This window comes from Eupeodes corollae, chromosome 2 (assembly GCF_945859685.1).
Source record: "Eupeodes corollae chromosome 2, idEupCoro1.1, whole genome shotgun sequence".
NCBI lineage: Eukaryota > Metazoa > Arthropoda > Insecta > Diptera > Syrphidae > Eupeodes > Eupeodes corollae.
In genome coordinates, this window is record NC_079148.1 from 54,857,323 (window position 1) to 54,876,417 (window position 19,095).

The window sequence follows — 19,095 nt, forward strand, 5'->3', positions numbered from 1 at the left end:
CTATACAGCGGCGTAGACTTAGCCAGAATGGTAAAAGCCCAAAGACAAAGATGGCTGGATCACGTAGAGCGCATGGAAACCAATGATCCGGCCCGGAAAGTCTTCGAATCCACGCCCACCAGACAGAACAGTAAAGGAAGACCGCGGTTCAGGGTGCGCTCACAAGTGGAAAGTTACCTCACCCAACTTAAAAGGCAAAACTGAAGAAATCGAGCTACATAAAGAAGTTTGTTGGGTGAGGCCCTAGTTCAAATAGGACTGTAGCACCACCTTAAGTAACTTTTTTGAAATCTCCACTGATTTTCCAAGGCCTCCTTTTATTTTCCAAGACTTCCTTAATATTTCAAGATTTTCCTTGATATTTAAATACTTCACTTGATTTTTTCAGACCTCCCTTAAATTTCCACACATCAATGGATATATTCAGACCTCATTTGAATCTCCCAGAACTCCCCCGCTCTTTTAAGACCTTCTTTCATATTTCACAACACTATTTGATTTTTCATGACCTGCCTTGATATTATATGACCTCTCTTAGAATTTCCAGACGTATTTTGATATTTTAGGACCACACTTAATATTACAAAACTTGTCCTGATTTTCATGACCATTTTTGAATTAGCCATATGTTCTTCAATTTGGAATCTTCATACCTCGTTAAAAATTGCAAGACTAGTCTTCGGAGTTTTCAGGCCTCAATTGGTAATTCAAAACCTGATCTGATTTCCCAAGACTTTTCTTGAAATCTCCGACTTTCCTTTGAATGGTTAAGACCTCAGTTGGAATTTTAGGCTCCAATATATCTGAACTGAAAAAACGTACCTTTTTTGACAGTTCCGTGACTTGATTGGAGCTAGAAGAAAGCAAAAATAAATCTGCTTAAAATTTCTTTTTTATTGATAAAAATATACTTATGAACTCCTAGCTCAGTTAGAACGTTGTTCTAAGAGTTTATGTCCTTGAAACAAAGTGTAACAGTTAAACCACAATCATGCGTTGGTTCTTGATAACAGAAACAATAGATTCTTATGAGGCAATCTGCAATAATACCTTAAGCTTTGTACTCGCTTTAGATAGTAAATATCGTAAGCTCAAGCTCAAAGCTCGAATACTTATAGTTTCTATTGTGTCGAGCTTTGACAGTTGACAACATTTCAATTTTGTTTGTTTTACTTTAGAATCTTTTGCTGTTAATTTTATAAAAATTAAATAATAATGAAATATATTACTTTATGGCTTTATTGCACATGACATTCTAAAATATCTTCAAGTCAGTAAAAAGCCTGTCAAAAGCCCAACCGATCTAACTCATGGTTGCAATTTAGTCATAATGGTTTTTGTACAGAGATCTTAGATCTATAAACTGACCCAATGGTGTTGTTCTCTCTACTACTCTACATATCTCGAACAGACCTACTCTTTTACTTTTTTCCATCATTCTAGTACAATTTAAAACAAAATGAGAATCGAGTATCGAAACTACAGAAAACCCTGTCGTTTCTTTCTTTCACATGCGATTCCAAGCAGTGTCTCATTTTTAACGATTTCTCCAGCCTATCCCACATTTATCTTTTGTCACCCACAAAGGCAAACTGTCATAAATTATTTGACGTTCACCTTAGTACGTACGTAGTGAAAAATTCACCATTCAAAGAAAAGTTTATTAATCCCATCGCAGGAGCGAATTCAAATACAATTTAAATTATTTTCCTAAGATATTTATTAACAAATAAGGTGAGTTAAATAATAATTATATCATAAAATTTCTAATTATAAGATTCTTTTGCTTAATATCAAATCATTTTTACAAAAAAAACATCATAACATTCTGCAACTTCTTGTTTTTTGTTTCTATTTGTTTTTTATCTGTGAATCATGTTTTCCTCTTTATCTGAACAACTATTGAATTCTAATCAATAAATTATCAATTTAAACAAAGTGAATTCTACCGAGCTATTGCGAATTTCTATTTTTATTCTCATTTGTCTCTTATGAAACACGCATATGGCATAATAATTTATTGCGGTCAATCAATTCAATCAACTGCAAATGCATTACAAGATATTTTTAGTTGCCATTTATGGTAATAAAAAAGATCTCGTAATCAGTTCAGGCTCCCCCCTTTTTGCTCCAACTAGATATTGGCTTCTCAATATGGTATTTTCATCGCGTACCCAAAAATATACAAAAAAAAAAGACGTATCAATGCATTTCGAGAGATGATTTACCTCTGAGTCATCTCTTGTTGCCTCTAAAGCAGGGCTGTAGCAGCAGCTGGCGCTGCTGGCCCTCTTTGTGGACAACAGAGATCCTCTTCGAAAGCTAATTCATAAGTAATTTCTTTTGATTTATTTACAAAACATTTCTTGGAAGATTTCTTTGTGAAAATAATATTTCGATTGGTTTTTGTGGTTTATTTTCTTTGGTGATTCACCAAAGTGTGAATTAGATTGAGGTTCAAAAAATACATACAATTATGAAGGTTTTTTTGGACGATGAACTTCGCTGGCAAAGCGATTTTAAATGTTTAACATTGTTATGCTTATGAGTCATTGTTTTTTTTTTATCACACTTTAATGTTCTTGTATTTTTTTACTGTTGATGTTTGAATTTGCTTATTTGGGGTATGCGTTGTGTCTTCAAGTTCAAGCTGAAAGAAGTTGGGTGTGTGTTATCGCAATAAGAGTATCTCAAAAAGCTTAATGTGGTTTCTTTTAATACTTGTTGGTTGCAAAAAATAAAAACGGATGTGCTTAACGTGTAAGAAGCTTTTTAATGTCATTTGTTTCAGCACCTATTCAAATTCTAACGTTGGTACATTGCTATTTTTAAAAATACCTACTGATATAAAATCCACCAGAAGAATGAAAATAGTTTGAATACAAATACAAAAAAAAAAAAACAAAACGATCAAATAAGATATCATCCTTTGCTCTACTTATTTAACTTCACCCTTTGTATTCGGAATTGTTTACTTTCTATGATAATGTACGTTTTATCCCAATAAGAGCATTTTTATAATGTTATAAAGGTTTTAAGGTTGAAAATAAAGCTTATTATTTAGCCAAACATTTTCAACTAACTTACAACGCTTTTTCTGATGCTTAAAAACATGAAGAAGGAACCAAAGTGACCGAGTTTTCTTGCGTCAGGTTGAATATTGATGGTTCTTGTCTATTAACTGAAGCATAAAAGATTATTCGCATATCCCTATGACAAAAAGTAACCCAAAAATAACTGTTTTAAACACGATCCTATGTCTCGTAGTCCCTTCTGCGTAAATAGGCTTAGGTTTAGCCCGTTTTTGTTTTCATTTGACCAATAAATTAAAGTTTTAACTCCATCACCTTTGTTATTATATTTTGAGCTCAAGGAGTGCGGTGCAAGGTAACTGTGATTGAAAAATAAATATACAGAACCCGAGCAATTTGATATCTCCAAAAAAGAAATAAAGATCTTCTTTGATCGCTCAATTCTCTCCTCTTAGCTTTAAAAAAACGTCTATAGTAACTTAAGAACCTCCCGCCGGTTGGAATCGTCACAAATAATTTTTATTTGACTTAATTTCAATTAAATACAAATCATCCAAATGATGACCGTTTTTTTTCAACGCACTCTTGCAGTCGGGCCCTTGAGGCAAGGTTCGAATTGAGAAATCGATAAGTTGGGAGGACTCGCGACCGAGGCACCGATGGAATGTGTCCATACTTGCTGATCAGTTTATTCGGGCAAATTGTCCTAAGCCTTTCTGTAGACACCCTAACTGTGTGCGTTATGACATCGTTCTCTTGAAATTGTTTTTGGTTTTTCTACCTTGGATACAGTTGCAATTAAGGTAATAGAAACTCATCAATCATACGGCAATACACCAGAGCAGTGATTGTTTCAATTAGAAAAAAAGAACCAATTACCTTGCTCGTTGATATGGCACGCCAAACTGTCGTTTTTAAGTAATGTAAACGTTTTTGAAATGTGCTTCGTCACTGAATGTTTTCAAGCGTAAGTACTGTTGATTGTTTAAATTCTTATGGAGGTCACAACCTTCTATATCGATTTATGTAGATTTCGAATAATTTTATTTCGAACTTCTGGCGTTGTTGATGATCCTGTAATAGGTCTGTTGACCATTGTGCGTTCTTGCTTGAATCTCTGTACCCAAGACCAGATAAGTTGCGTACTTGGCCCATCACTTAGTGGCAGCTGTTTTTCGCTCCAATTCTTGACAACTTATTTTCATACCTCGGAACGAAATGAGTCGCTTTAGAGTTGAAAAACAATTGGAAATATTAAAAACTTATTTATAAATTGAGTTTTGTAAAGCCCAAACAGTGTATGGACAATACTAAGAACCCGGTAATCGTACGGTGTACATAGCCGAGAATGTCGGTGTTGTAGTTGAAATTACATTCGCTATCGATATCAACAGCTCAACATTCCACGCACTGGTAAAATTGACTCAGCAATTAAAGACACAGGACGCTCCTCAGTTTAGTCCTTGGAGCAGCTTAATTTTTTTTTTAAATTTACGGACACTCAAGGGGTTATTAATACCCATTATATGTTTAAATATGTAAACTGATGAGCATTCCTGGAAGTGCGATAATTACGGCTGAATCGTTAAAAGGGTGGAATGCAACTGGCTAGTTCAACAGAACTTTGTTTATAAAAATATCGATAAAACAACGAAAGACATGAAACATTGCGGCTTTGTTCTAGCGAAGTAAATGTTTCGATTATAGTCCTATCGCCTATCATTTTTAAAGCCCTTTTTTAAACTTGCTTTAGGGGCACTTGCCAAGATATGTGAATTATATTATATATGAAGGCTTTGTAAATTACAGCCAGATCAGAAGGGGTTACAAATTTCTTGCACAGTCGGAGAAATCCTAAGCACCTGGCATAATTTTTGACAATATCAAATATATGATCATTCCATAAAACGTGATCTGTGATACACATACCGAATACTGACAGTTGATTACTTTCCTGGATCCAAGTGCCACTCATAGATAGTGGCATCGGGGGTGTGTTACGCTTTAACGACAGGAGACAGAATTGAGTTTTTGAAGCATTAAATTCTACGTGGTTTCTGACTCCCCATTGGATAATGCTGTCAAGATCAGAATTTAATGAGCTTATCATACGCTGCCGTTTCAGTTCCACATCCGAAGAACTAGGATGTGAATCTAGAAACGAATATGAAAAGCTGAGGGTACTGTCGTCGGCGAAACAGTTTAATGGATTAGAAGTGACAGACAAAAGATCATTTATGAATAAAAGGAAGAGAGTCGGAGACAAAACGGAGCCCTGGGGAACACCAGCATTTATTTTATGAATTTCAGACTTGGAACCATCCAATACAACTTGTATTGAACGGTCCGAAAGGTAATTTCTAACCCAACGAAGAAGGGATTCATCAATACCAAATGCACGCATTTTCGATAAGAGAGCTTGATGCCAAACTCTATCAAATGCTTTTGAAATATCAAGTGCAATAATTTTAGTTTCTTCAAAAAGATGTAAAGATTTGTTCAACTGTTCGGTGAGATAGACCATGAGATCACCAATGGACCTATTGCTACGAAAACCATACATCGGTCATTAAAAACCTTCCGTACTTCGAAATATATCTTGAGCTGTTAATTAATCAGCGTTTCCATGACCGTGGAAAGAAGGGAGGTGGGTGCTATTGGACGATAATTAGAAGGAGAGGCGGATTTGCCTTTTTTAGGGACAGGCTGTACAAATGCTATTTTCCATCCGCTCGGAAAGAGACCTGTAGAGTAGGAAAGATGAAAAAGTTTACGTTTGCCAGCAATGAAGAACACCTTTTCAGAACAATTGGGGAGATACTATCCGGGCCTGCGGATTTCAGTATGTCAAGGTCTTTCAGTACTCTTGCAACTGCACAAGTGCGAAAGAAGATTCGTCCCATAGAATCATTTACGCTCTCAAGAACAGGAGGACTCGTGACACTTTCCGGTAACGTCGAATTAACAGCAAACCGTGCTGCAAGCAAATTGGCTTAATCAATCGAGCTTACATAGGGAGTGTCATTGTGGACGAGCGTTGGAACGATTTAAATGAAAATCATCTTTTCCGACGAGACGCATATTCGTGTTGGTAGCTACGCTTACCAACAATTGTTGCATCTGGAGCTCTCACATCGTGTTATCAGCCATCTTCGTGATTTAAATTGGACGCCTAGGGCCTTGAGGACAAGCAATGTAGGGGCTACAACAAAAATTGAGTGGCAGCAAGAAATATTCAGCTCCATGAATAAATCCATCGTAATGGAAAACTGTTACGAATTACGAAAAAAACACGTTCTTAGTGGAAAATCTTATCCAATCTTACATTACAAACGGATTTAATGGTACAGTTTTTAGGGATTCGTAAAAGTTTCCGATTAAGATGAAATTCGTGGTAACTGGTAAGCCATCTAAGACTGCCACTTGAACGACGACCCCTTAAATTAATGGGAATGTAGACGGAAAATATTTAATTTTTGTTTGCAATAGGAAATAAACGTCTATGTTATTTTGATTGGTCTACACAGCAATCGGGCTTTAACATGGCTTTTTATAGTCTTCTTGATCCTCTTACCTGCAATAATCTAGCTAAGCTATTAAACTACTCTAGCTAAGATATCGTAAATAGACTTTAAAGCACACAGCTGCGAGCAAAAAAAAGCAGTGCTTGGAAAATTATTTTAAATAAAACAAAAAACATAAAAATTGCTTTGGTGTTGGAAATGTTTCTAAGTAAAACTCCTTAAGATTCATTAAAATTAAAATTTTAGTAAGAATGGAATTTAATATATTGCTAAATACTCCAAATCCAAAAACAAAATAAACCTCAAAATAATAGCAGTGATTTTCTTTTTCTATTAAATTAAAATAAAACAAGGGAACAAATGGTTCTTTTCAACGGTATTTTATTTAACAAAAGCTAGTATTTGGTAGCAGGACAATTATTTTTTACAACTGCTTCACAGCGACGTTTCATTGACTCCACAAGTCCCTGACATCTTGATGGTGTTATTGATTGCCAAGCCTGCTCAGCAACGCTCCATAACTCTGTTATTTTTTGGTTTTACCTTGAATACTTCTTTTTTAATATCTGTCCATAGATTCTCGATGGGATTGCAGTCCACTCCATGACCTCAATCCTATTATCTTGGAACCATTGCCTGGCTGCTCTGCTGGTATGCTTTCGGTCGTTATCCTGCTGGAAGACCCATTTGAGCGGTATTTCGTATTCGGCACATGGCAGCATGGTGCTGATTCATAATGTTTTTGATCCAGTATAATGGGTCAACTTCATAATAGGAGAAGCATCCCCAAACCATTATACTGTATCCCCCATGCGTAATTGTTTTTGTGGTGTATCCATGTTCGGGGGTCTTCTCACAAACTGCCGAGATCCTTTGCCACCATAGAGAACCAACTTGCTCTCATCGGTCCAGAGAATGTTTCGCGACTTTTCAGGAGCCCATCCTAAATGCTCGCGCGCAAACTTCATCCTTTTAACCACATGGTTCTTCTTTAAAAGTGGAACCTTTCTTGGACTGCGAGCATTTAAGTTATGCTCCCTTAGTATTCTTCGTACTGTATGCACACTGCACGGAACCTCAAGCTCGTCTGCAATCTGTGTATCTGCTGATGTAGAATTATTTCTTAAAAAGCGAACCACACGTTTTTTAAAAGACGGTGTTGGAAATTGTTTCCGTCCCTGGTTTCTGCTTTTTCTTCAAAGGTTATGGCGTTCCGTATCAAAGCCAAGAAGTTCTTGAATCTTTGTATAGGTTTTCCCTTCCAAAACAAGCTTTTTTATAATCCCCCGCCTCTCCAGTGTACAGTGCTTTCCTCGATCCACTTAAAATTCATAAATTCAATAATTTTATCAATCACTTTTGAAATCCAATCACAATTATTTAAAATAAATTTGTCAATCACTGCTATTATTTTGCTCGCCTAAAATAATGAATCACACTACACAAAGCGCCATTTAAAGAAAGCAATGAAAATTTACCGTTAAATCATCACTTCCACCTGTAAATATAATTACTCTGAGTACCAAACTACAGTAGAGTTGCGAAAAAGTGGCTTTGTTATTGATTTATGAAAAATTATAGGTTCTTGCTTATTTTGCTCGCCACTGCTTATAAATATGCTATGTTAAATGTTGATTTTCCCTGAAGGCATACTTCAGGAATTTCTTCATTCTGCTCTCAAATTTGTTTTAGCTGAATTTTTGATATTTGACATTTAAAGTTTAGTCATATTGTTAAGGATGCATTTTAGGTGAAAGTTGAAAACCCCTTTGCTTCAAAATCTAGAAGCATTTCTTATCGTCATGGTTATTTAATGGTTTTATAATTATTAGAGGTAGAAAGATATAGAGTAAGACTTCTTTTAAAGTTTTCTAACATTTGAAAACATTCCGTTTTCATGTGAAACTTAGTTCCTATTTACGTATTATGCATTTTAATTTTGTTATTAGAGTAAATGTTGTCATTTTCAAGCATTCAAATAATCAACTCATAAAAAACAAACAAATATAAAAACATCAAAGACCAGCCCATGAAGTTGAAGGTTTTCATAACCTTTAAAGTCATTTCGTATATTCGATTTTATACAGTTGACAATTTAGAAGGTTTTGCTGACCTTTATTACTGCTAAACTTTTAATGCTAAGATGTACAGTTTGCTTTTTGTTTTCGTTCTTTAAATACAAAGTCAGGGACAAATTGCAAGGTAGAATGTATGAAGAAAAAGTACGGAAAAGTCAAGTTATTTATATTTTTAAACTTGTAGAAAATAAGGGTTTGACTATCTCGTGACTTGTTTATGTGGACAAATCTACAACTGAAAGAAAAATATGATTCTTTAAAATTTATTTGTATTAACCGCTGAAATAATAAGTTCAGGTTGATTTTAAGCGCTACTAAAGCTACACACTACTTTTTTTTTTGAAAAGATGCAAAAATGTTTAACTAGTTTAAATTAAATATGTAAAATGTACATTTATTGACATATTCCCCTAAAGTTCCACATCAGCGATACTAATCCTTGTTTTTTTTTATTTTCCAATTTTTCTTTCTCTGAACCTTATGAATGACATTGATAAAAACAAAAAAAAACAAAGTTACTCACAAACACAAAACACAATGAAATTTCGGGCCGTAATACATGATCAACACGTCATGAAGGAATTGCTTAACATCATCCTAACACTTTCAAAATTAACAAAGAAATGCATAATGAAAATAAGTTCAAAAAAAATTCACTTCATCGTCAACGAAGACACAGGAAACACATCGCCTTTAGTCTGGACCGATGTGGATACCGAACAAAATTTCACTGAATACCTAATGGAAGGTGTCAATGACCAGCATCCAGATATTATGCTCTCCTTCAATCCAATCCATATGGCCCGAGCTATAACGGCGCTGCGAACTGGTGCAAAATATTGCAAAATAAAACTAACAAACGTCCAATATCCATGTCTAACAATTGACATGGAAGTTCAGTCAAGCCTCACAGATCGCTACCGACAAATTGTCCATGATGTGCCAGTCGATGTTATACCTCGGGTCGATTGGAGTTCGTTTCCGTTGCCTGAAGTTCCGAATGCGGATATTTTTCTTACACTCTCATCGAATCGAACAATTCGAAGCTATATTGATAAATTGAAGAATCACTCGCCGTCGATAACGTTCTATGCCAAAAGTAATGGCGAAATGAGTGTGGCCACGGAAACTGAATTGATGACCATTACAACTCGCTATAGAAATCTAGATGTGAATAAAATAAGGGGAACCGGGAAGAGACGTGATTCGGGGACGTTTGAGGCTTCTTGCACGGTTAGTTGTAAGAAAATGGCGATTTTCTTTTCGTCATTGCAACTCTCAACACCGGAATGGTCGTGTGGCATATCGGCGGACAGTTTGGTTCATTTACAAATCGATGTTAATAATGGACTGACAGTTCATTCAATTATACCTGCAGTTTATTTTTAATAATAGACAACAATTGAAATCACTCAAAAATATATAGTAACTGATGTAACTTTTGTACCTTGTAAGAATCGAATAGATTTCTCAGTCAAAATAAAAAAAATGAACATGACAATAAATCTCTTTAGTAATTAGGAAAATTCCAAAAAAACATTTAACTGCAGTATAAAATAGAATAAAATTATTTCAAATCTATGGAATAGTATCCATCCATCATTTTAGACATGTAACAATACAGATGTGAACTTGTGTCGTACTTAAACCTGAAAATGATTAAAACTATAAGAACTTAAATGAGGACAAGCCTTAGATGAAACTATGTCATTTTTGTTAGAAGCTTTTGGCTTGAACTTAATTCTAGCAAATGAAATCATAAGGTTAGTTTTTTTGTATACCTCTTACGTTGCAAGCAGGGTGACCAGATTAAAAGGTGTTTAAAAGATACAATGATGATAAAATAGATTGTTATAAAATGATGCCAATTTTATACTGATCTGGAAAAAAAATTAAAATCACAACCTGAAATACTATTTCACGGCTTTTTTAAATATGTGTATAAAATATTACAATTAAGCTTCAATCTCAATGATTTTTGTGTGAAGTGTTTAACCTCAAGCACTCTGAACTTATTTTAAAACAAGAACTAGCTAGGTACTTTTTATAAGAGTCCTGATTAAGTATTCGTTTAGGAAACCCGAATCATTTCTAGATACAAGCTCATCTAGTCCAGTTCATAAAGGTGTTCACCTCAACAAAAAAATCCAACAGTTTTAAAACTTGGCACACTTACTAAGGGATGTCTGGTGATGGCCCAAAAAAAATCCCCAAGAATCCGACGTGAGGTCTAGCGGCAGCTTGATAAACATGGAGATTGTTTCAGTTTTTCACGTTTATCTCGAAAACTATTTGTCGTATCAAAAAATAATTCTCTACAAAATTAAAGCTCATTAAATTTTATAAAAAAAGGCATTTATGATTTTTTTCGTATCTGTCAAACTGGTTCCAAGGTCATCCTCCATTTCCAGATACAAATGAAATCATGTTAATAGCGAGTGGCTTCGTTGGAGATGATAACGTAACTTGTTCTGGACATGCATGCAATGAGCCATATAGTGGGCTAACGAGTTTCAGAAGTAAAAAGGGACATACGAATTGAATACTACATTTTTTTGTGCACAATTACAGACACGAAAAAATGCATACCGTATTTTTTAGGAAATTTAATAAGCTTTCTTTTCGTATAAAAAAAACACATGTTTTCCTTAAATGCCTATAGATTTTTTTTTACAAACTAAAAGAAGTATAAACAAATAAATGTTATATTTCTTTAGAAATTGTAATAAGCTTTAATTTTGTAGAGGATTATTTTTTGATACGACAAATAGTTTTCAGGATAAACCAGAAAAACCAAAGAAACCGTGTGCTTCCGCTAGAGTTATTTTATAAACTACAACAGACACGAAAAAAATCATAAAAGCTTTTTTTTATAAAATTTAATGAGCTTTTTTTTTGGAAACAAATTTTGTGGAAACAAATTTTTTGATACGACAAATAGTTTTCGAGATATACGTGAAAAACTGAAACAATCTCCATGTTTCTCTTAGCTGCCGCTAGAGCTCACGTCGGATTCTTGGGGTCTTTTTTTTGGGTCATTACTAAACATCCCTTAGTAAGTGTGCCAACTTTCAAAACTGTTGGATTTTTTTGGAGGTGAAGGCAATTTTTTTCGTTCATTGACTGGACTAATCAGACTTTTCTTAGTATGAAACTTCCAGGAAACTTCTCAAATAATAATTCCATACTCAGTAGTGTAATGTGGCTTAGTGTCCCGTCTTAGTCTTGTTGGAATATCATATTATCCATGGCATGATCTTCCATTATTGCATCGCACAGTGGATCGTTTCACACATGCCAGAAGTGAACACGTCAAAATAATTAAATTTACAAGTTTTTGTTATATATTCCCATGTCAACGATAACACCTCGTCCTGAGCGCATGCTCAGAAATAGAGGTCGATTAGTTTTCTCTGTGTTGTTTACCCCTTTTAATTAATTAATTTACTCAGTCCCTAAAAAAGGTGAATCCTCCTCACTATCCAACTATCGTCCAATTGCACTTACATACATCCCTTTTTTCCGAGGTCATGGAAACGCTGATCAATTTTCAGCTTAAGAAATATCTTGAAGAACGGACGCTACTTAATGACCGGCAGTATGGCTTTCGTTGCAATAGATCCACTGGTGATCTCATGGTCTATCTCACCGAACAGTGAAACAAATCTTTACATCGTTTTGGAGAAAGTAAGATTATTGCTCTTGATATTTCAAAAGCATTTGATAGAGTTTGGCACCAAGCTCTCTTATCGAAAATGCGTGCATTTGGTATTGATGAATCCCTTCTTCGTTGGGTTAGAAATTACCTTTCGGACCGTTCAATTCAAGTAGTATTGGACGAGTTCAAATCTGATATTCACAAAATAAACGCTGGTGTGCCCCATGGCTCCGGTTTGTCTCCGACGCTCTTCCTCATTTTTATAAATGGTCTTTTGTCTGAAACTTCTAGCCCACTAAATTGTTTCGCGGATGACAGTACCCTCAGCTTTTCATATTCGTTTTTAGATTCTCATCCTTGTTCTTCGGAAGTGGACTACCAACGGCAGCGTATGATAAGCTCATTAAATTCAGATCTTGATAGCATTGTTCAATGGGGAATCAAAAACCGTGTAGAATTTAATGCTTCGAAAACTCAATGCTGTCTACTGTCGCAAAAGCGTAACCCTCCCCCAATGCCACTATCCATGAGTGGTACTTGCATCGAGAAGACTGAACAGCTATCAGTCCTAGATATGTGCATTACAAACCACTTGTTGTGGAGTGATTACATATTTGACATCGCCAAAAATGCTGCTAAGTGTTTATGTTTTCTCCGACGATGCAAGAAGTTTTGTACCCCTTCTGATTTGGCTATAATTCATAAAGCCTATATTCGTCCAAAACTTGAGTTCAATTAACATATTTTGGCAGGTGCTCCTATAACCCACTTGAGTCTCTTGGACAGAATTCAAAAGAAAGCTCTAAAAATGAAAGGTGACCGTTGTCTAACTGAAACGTTTGCATCTCTCGAGCACTGTCGTAAGGTTTTATGTCTCTCATTATTTTATCGCTACTTCCATTAGCAATGCTCTAATAAAATAGCCAGTTGCATTCCTCCTCTCAAACAATTCACTCGTAATACTCGTTCTTTTAGAAATGCCCATCAGTTTACCCTTGAGCCCAATTTCGGTCGTACAGAGATTCTTTTTTTAGTCGCACTACACGAATGTGGAATGCTTTACCAGACTCACTATTTCCCACTCATTACAATGTGCAGGCATTCAAAACCAATGTGCATCGGTATCTCCTTTCAAATCCTATCCTCCCTTCCTAATTACTCGCACTGTATATAATCATTATAGGGGTATTCATATCCCCTTGAGTGTGCGTACAATATAAAAAAAAAAACAAGAACAAGAACAAAAAATATTTAAACCCGTTTTAAAATTGAAATGGACCTTATTGTAGAAAATACGAACGACTTGCAATACAGCATAAAGATTTTTTGGTGATTATGGTAAAAGCGCTGAAATAACAGGAATTGATCAAGATCAAAAGCAGTTCAACACACTTTTTACAGATTACGCAATTCATATAAATCTTTTTAGAAAATGTTTGATGGATGCAATGGCTACGTTCAATCTCAGACAGATAGGGTATCCGGTTACCTTTTTGATCCAAAACAGCTTAGATGTCAATAAAGGAATCCAAAAGTATACAATAATGGGCAGGTTCAGACAACTTAAGGGACTTGAAAGTAATGCAAGTTTCTGATATCTGATTGGCCAAATGCGAAAAAACTACTTTCTAACTAAGGCAACTGACTGGAAAGTAAGTCAAGAAAAATCTATCCAACTATCAAGTCAAGTCTACTTCTATCAAACTGACAGTTGATCATATTTTTTTTCATTCAACTGAAAGCTGTACTTTATTACTCTATGATTTAATTGTTTTCTGCACAACTTCATTTAATACTTTCTCTAAAAGGGTTCCTTGTCAATGTTAAGAATTTTGTATCTTAAAATCTACATTTTTGTCTGCTTCTGAAAGTTGATTTTATTTTACGGGAGTTATCCTAATTTAGGTATCCAATTCTTTCAATAAGGAATCTTAAAATCCACATATCCAGAATTCCCTATCCAACTCGAGATTGAACGCAACCAATGTACCTGAAACCTTATGGTTGGTAATTTGGTATGCAATATTAATCAGCGTAGGCATTTAATATTAAACATATGTAAATATACTACGAACAGTGTATTTGAAACAATGCTATAGTTTTTTTCCGTCTAGCATGTGTGTAATGGTCGACTGTTTTCAGTTGCTTCGTGCGCCGGGAAATCGATAAATTGGGATCATCAGCAACACTTGGGATTGCAGCACCAATAGTTTCCATTAAGCTTGCATTATGACTATGAACAGGCCTAACGACATCTTGTAATGCGCGAACTTGAATTACAGTCTTCGCAGTACGTTTTAATCATTTTTAAGTATCGTATTTTGTTACTCACTCTCTACAAAAAAAATCGGTTACCATAGCCCTGTTACGTCCACCGTTGACAAACGTTGAAGAAGAATGGGCAAATTCTCACTTGGCTGTGCTAGTTTTCTGAGATCCTCATAAGCGAATAATTCGTGTTCTTTTTGCAGATTTCTCTTCACGCTGTTTCATGGAAAGTGAAGCTCTTGAGATTGAATTGATTGTCATGAATAGAAACAATAATTTTTTGCAACTGCAACCACATTCTCTTTTCGACCATTAGTGTTTTACACTACGATACCAGAACCGTTTGCCAACAGACACGATGTTTAGAATACAAAGCACTCACTTAGCAAATAAGTTTTTAATCACCATTTCATTCCGTAGAGGTATGATTCGGACTTTCTGTTAAGATTTCAAGCTTGAAACATATTTCAGTGTCAAAATAACCTATGAATCAGGAATCACTAACTGGTCCACCCTGTTCTGAGTCAAATGAACAAGAAAGTTGATTTTATAGAGCAGATTTTATACTTTTACTTTTTTGAGAAAAAAATTCAACTCAAATTTCAAACCTATCTAACGTTTCTTTCCATTTTATTTAATTTATGTTCATAAATTATTCAATTCAAAAGTTGAAGTAAATTTCTAACACGACTTAAAACTGTAAAAAGTAAATTTCCAACGCGTCTTTAAACAGTAAAAAAACCTAACAATCTAATTTGGTCAGCACGAACGGTCTTTGTTTTATTTGTCTTCTCTTTATCATCTACGATTTTAAGAAACTCGTAACTCTGCGTAGGATCTACACATTTTTCATTCACACAATTGCAAAGTTATGATGATTTTAAAATTAATTTACATTTTTTCCATACTCTTAAGGAGATTAAACGTCTAATTGTTGTTTTTTTTTTACAATTTATTACAGCAAAATGTCTTCCCGTAAAACTGCCGGCCGTCGTGCTACCACCAAAAAACGCGCCCAACGCGCCACCTCAAATGTATTTGCCATGTTCGATCAGGCACAAATTGCCGAATTTAAAGAAGCCTTCAATATGATCGATCAAAACCGTGATGGTTTTGTCGAGAAGGAGGATTTGCACGATATGCTTGCTTCTCTTGGAAAAAATCCAACCGATGATTATCTAGAGGCAATGATGAACGAAGCCCCAGGGCCAATTAATTTCACTATGTTCCTGACATTATTCGGTGAACGTCTGCAAGGAACCGATCCTGAAGATGTTATTAAAAATGCATTTGGTTGTTTTGATGAGGAGAACAATGGTGTTTTGCCAGAAGATCGTCTTCGTGAGTTGCTGACCACAATGGGTGATCGATTCACTGACGAAGATGTTAGTACAAACAAAAACATTTGTTTTGATTTGAATTTCTTTATTCTTTGTTCTCTTCTTTCTTTGCTAAATACGCACAATTTAGGTTGATGAAATGTACCGGGAAGCACCTATTAAACACGGTCTCTTCGACTACATCGAATTCACACGAATCCTTAAGCACGGCGCCAAGGATAAGGATGAACAATAATTTCTTTAAAACAAAAATATTATTTTTAACCAGCTACTATCTTGCTGTTGTTGGACGAATATTGGTTATTAAAAAAATGCATTTTATTTACTTAATTTAAAAAATCATTTATTATTATTTATGTTTTCAAATATAAATGGTAGTTTTTTTTTGGTTATTCTCGCGATAAAAAAGAAAGTATTTGCACCTAATGCGATCCTTAAAAAGTAATAATATATATACACAGTACACACCTCCGTACATAAATACTTGCATACATATGATTAAATAAACATTAATTGGTGCCCTGTCCTCTGCGAAACGAATATCAATATTAACATCTAATATATAAAATTTAGTATTATTGTATTTATATGCAAATTGTTTAGGACATTTGCAAATAAAAAAGAAAAAAACAAAACAAAAAACATAACTAACCTCTACTTGTGTCCTAATGTTTTGTCAAATATTTTCCATTTTTTACATAAATAAATTTCATATATAAAAAACCTTTTATACAATATGGAGATGGTGTTGTGTTTTCGTCGTAACTAAAATGATAATTTTATTAATAACATACAAGATCAATACACACAATTTGAAACGTTTTTAGAACCCAAAACGGATCTTTTTCTTGTTAGACAATCTATCTAAAATAATATCCAAACAATCCATTTGCTGATATTGTGCCATTTGATGTTCATATCCTTTGAAAAAAGTGCGGTCAGTGCAAGGAAAAACTAAAGGGTATCCGACCAACCCGCCCATGTGAGCGTTCCCGCTTGTCAAAACGCCAAAAGACCGTCCGTCGTACATACTTAGGTGTCCTTTGCCATGGTTGCTTACGCGAGCGTATCATCCGTGCCTTCCTTAGGAACAAAATATGGTTAAGGCCCTCAAGAGCAAAAATTAATCTGTCAAACCTGTTAGGTTGTTAGGGCAGCTGCACCACCAGCTCCTTAAAAGAAGCCAGCACAGAAATCGGCTTCAAAGTCTAAGAAATAAGAAGTGTACTCCTTTTAAAAAATTAATAAATTTTTATTAGAAAATGAATAACCAAAAATCTATGCGTAATACGTATTTGAGAAAATAGGGATTTTGTACCATTTGTCGGTTTTTTTCAATTAGTAAGAATATTATTGTCGAAGGCTAAGCGTAAAGGTTTTCTCCGACGTTTTTTTTAGCCCTTCTATCAATGTATACAGCTGTGGACAACTAATTAGAAACACAAATTGAATTCAATTTTATAGCAGTATCTGTATTTTTTTTTGTACAAAGCATTTTGTTTTTCAAAATATATTTTTTAAACTTAAAACAATGTTTCCCAAACATAACATTTATTTCATATGGCAGTTTCTGCGAAAACACAGCGTTTATTGGTGGACAACTAATTAGAAACAAATAGAAAATCATATCTTATAAAATGTATAACTTTATAATATCATTTACCTTATATTTATCTTTAATACCTTGTTGCTTCAAAACTTCCCGACATCTTCGTTCCATTGATAAAATGAGCCGCCTGCACTGCTCTACGGTTATAGCCTTCCAAGCAGCTTATTATTATCTTTAATACCTTCGAAAGAACATCATTGTTGGAGTTATTTTTGAGAGCAACATCTGTTAAAAGATGCTCTATGTATCTCTAATGTAGGCCTGCAATTATTTGATGGTGCCCATTCCAGAACTCTTATCGATTAGTCCCTAAAAAACTGTTTCGTGATTCCAGCAGTGTGCTTGGGGTCGTTGTCTTGCTCAAACTTCTATATCACTGGCATGTTTTCATCGGCCCAATCCACTAATCGTTCCTTAAGAATGTCAATCAGCCTTATTTTGACACTCTCTTTCGTTCGAAAGTTATTCGAATTCGTACGATACTTATTTTCACTTTCTAACGATTTCACTTTCTAACGATTCAAAACTTGATTCGAAACTTAAGCAAACTTTGACATTCTAATCATTCGAAACAAACGTCATTTCTTAAGCGTTCACATTTTGAAGAGAGAAATTAAAAGAAAAACATGTAAGTTCTGTTTTTTTTTTACTGAAAAAATGTAATATATTTTAATGAAAATCTGTTGATGTTTGTGAATGAATGTATTCAAAATAATATGAATGTATTCATAATAAGAATGTCAAAATAAGGCTGAATGTATTTAAAGGCTTTCAGCGTTCCGTCGATTCGATGGATTGGACCAACTCCACACCACGAGAAAAACCCCAAACGTTAAGCGAGCCGCCTCCATGCTTAATTACTGGCAAAACGTATTTAGGATGGAACGTTGTGCCTTCTGGCCTTCGGACATATCGTGCACCATCTTGGCCCATCCTATCTATTTTAGTTTTGCCACTCCACACTATGTACTTCCATTCGTTTGTTGTCCAGTTGGCGTGTAATCTTGCCAACGCTATTCTAAATCTACGTTGCCTTCCGGTTACTAATGGTTTCTTCCGAGAAACCCGACCATGCAGCCTAACTACCACCAATCTTCTGATTGTGCGTGGCCCTATCGGGACATCGAATGCAACCGAGAGTTGGTGTTGTATCTCTGTGGAGCTTATTTTTGGGTCTTTTTTGGCCAGCCTACTAATTGCACGATCTATTTAGCAGTTTGTCTTACGGGTCCCGAAGTTTTGAAAATGCTTAATTGCATTAAAAACTTTCTTTACAGAACAATTCATTTGAGATGCAATTGCTCTATAGGACATTTTAAGATTCCAAAGCTCAAGAATCGCTTTCCTTGTAGAAGGATCACAACTCTTTAATTTTCCTATTGCGATTACCTTCAAAATTTAAAAATTATTCTTTAAAAACGTTTGCAGACAATTCAGAATTTTTTACTTACCAATGCAAAATAAAAACATTATTTTTATTTATCCCAAATCATGTAATTTAACTGTTTCTAATTAGTTGAAACGAAAACTTTTTCACTCTACCTTGATTTTATTGTGTACTTTGCAAAGACTTATGCATGAATGAT

The 19,095-nt window shown here is 34.8% G+C and overlaps 2 protein-coding genes across 2 annotated transcripts; both read left to right on the top strand.

Moving 5' to 3' along the window:
- Positions 1-1,575: 1,575 nt before the first annotated feature.
- On the top strand, positions 1,576-17,163 carry LOC129946794 (myosin regulatory light chain sqh). Its single transcript, XM_056057127.1, has 3 exons — positions 1,576-1,734; positions 15,522-15,945; positions 16,031-17,163. Exons 2-3 carry the CDS (start codon positions 15,526-15,528, stop codon positions 16,133-16,135), a joined length of 525 nt encoding a protein of 174 aa, XP_055913102.1. The 5' UTR covers positions 1,576-1,734; positions 15,522-15,525; the 3' UTR covers positions 16,136-17,163.
- On the top strand, positions 9,146-10,164 carry LOC129946793 (checkpoint protein HUS1). Its single transcript, XM_056057126.1, has one exon. The coding sequence runs from the start codon at positions 9,172-9,174 to the stop codon at positions 10,021-10,023; it is 852 nt and encodes a 283-aa protein (XP_055913101.1). The 5' UTR covers positions 9,146-9,171; the 3' UTR covers positions 10,024-10,164.
- Positions 17,164-19,095: the final 1,932 nt, after the last annotated feature.

Excerpts from the sequence above, each read along its gene's own strand:
- LOC129946793 (XM_056057126.1), top strand. The coding sequence starts at position 9,172 with ATGAAATTTCGGGCCGTAATACATGATCAACACGTCATGAAGGAATTG.
- LOC129946794 (XM_056057127.1), top strand. The coding sequence starts at position 15,526 with ATGTCTTCCCGTAAAACTGCCGGCCGTCGTGCTACCACCAAAAAACGC. Across the intron at positions 15,946-16,030 it reads ATCGATTCACTGACGAAGAT|GTTGATGAAATGTACCGGGA; the intron begins GTTAGTACAAAC and ends CGCACAATTTAG.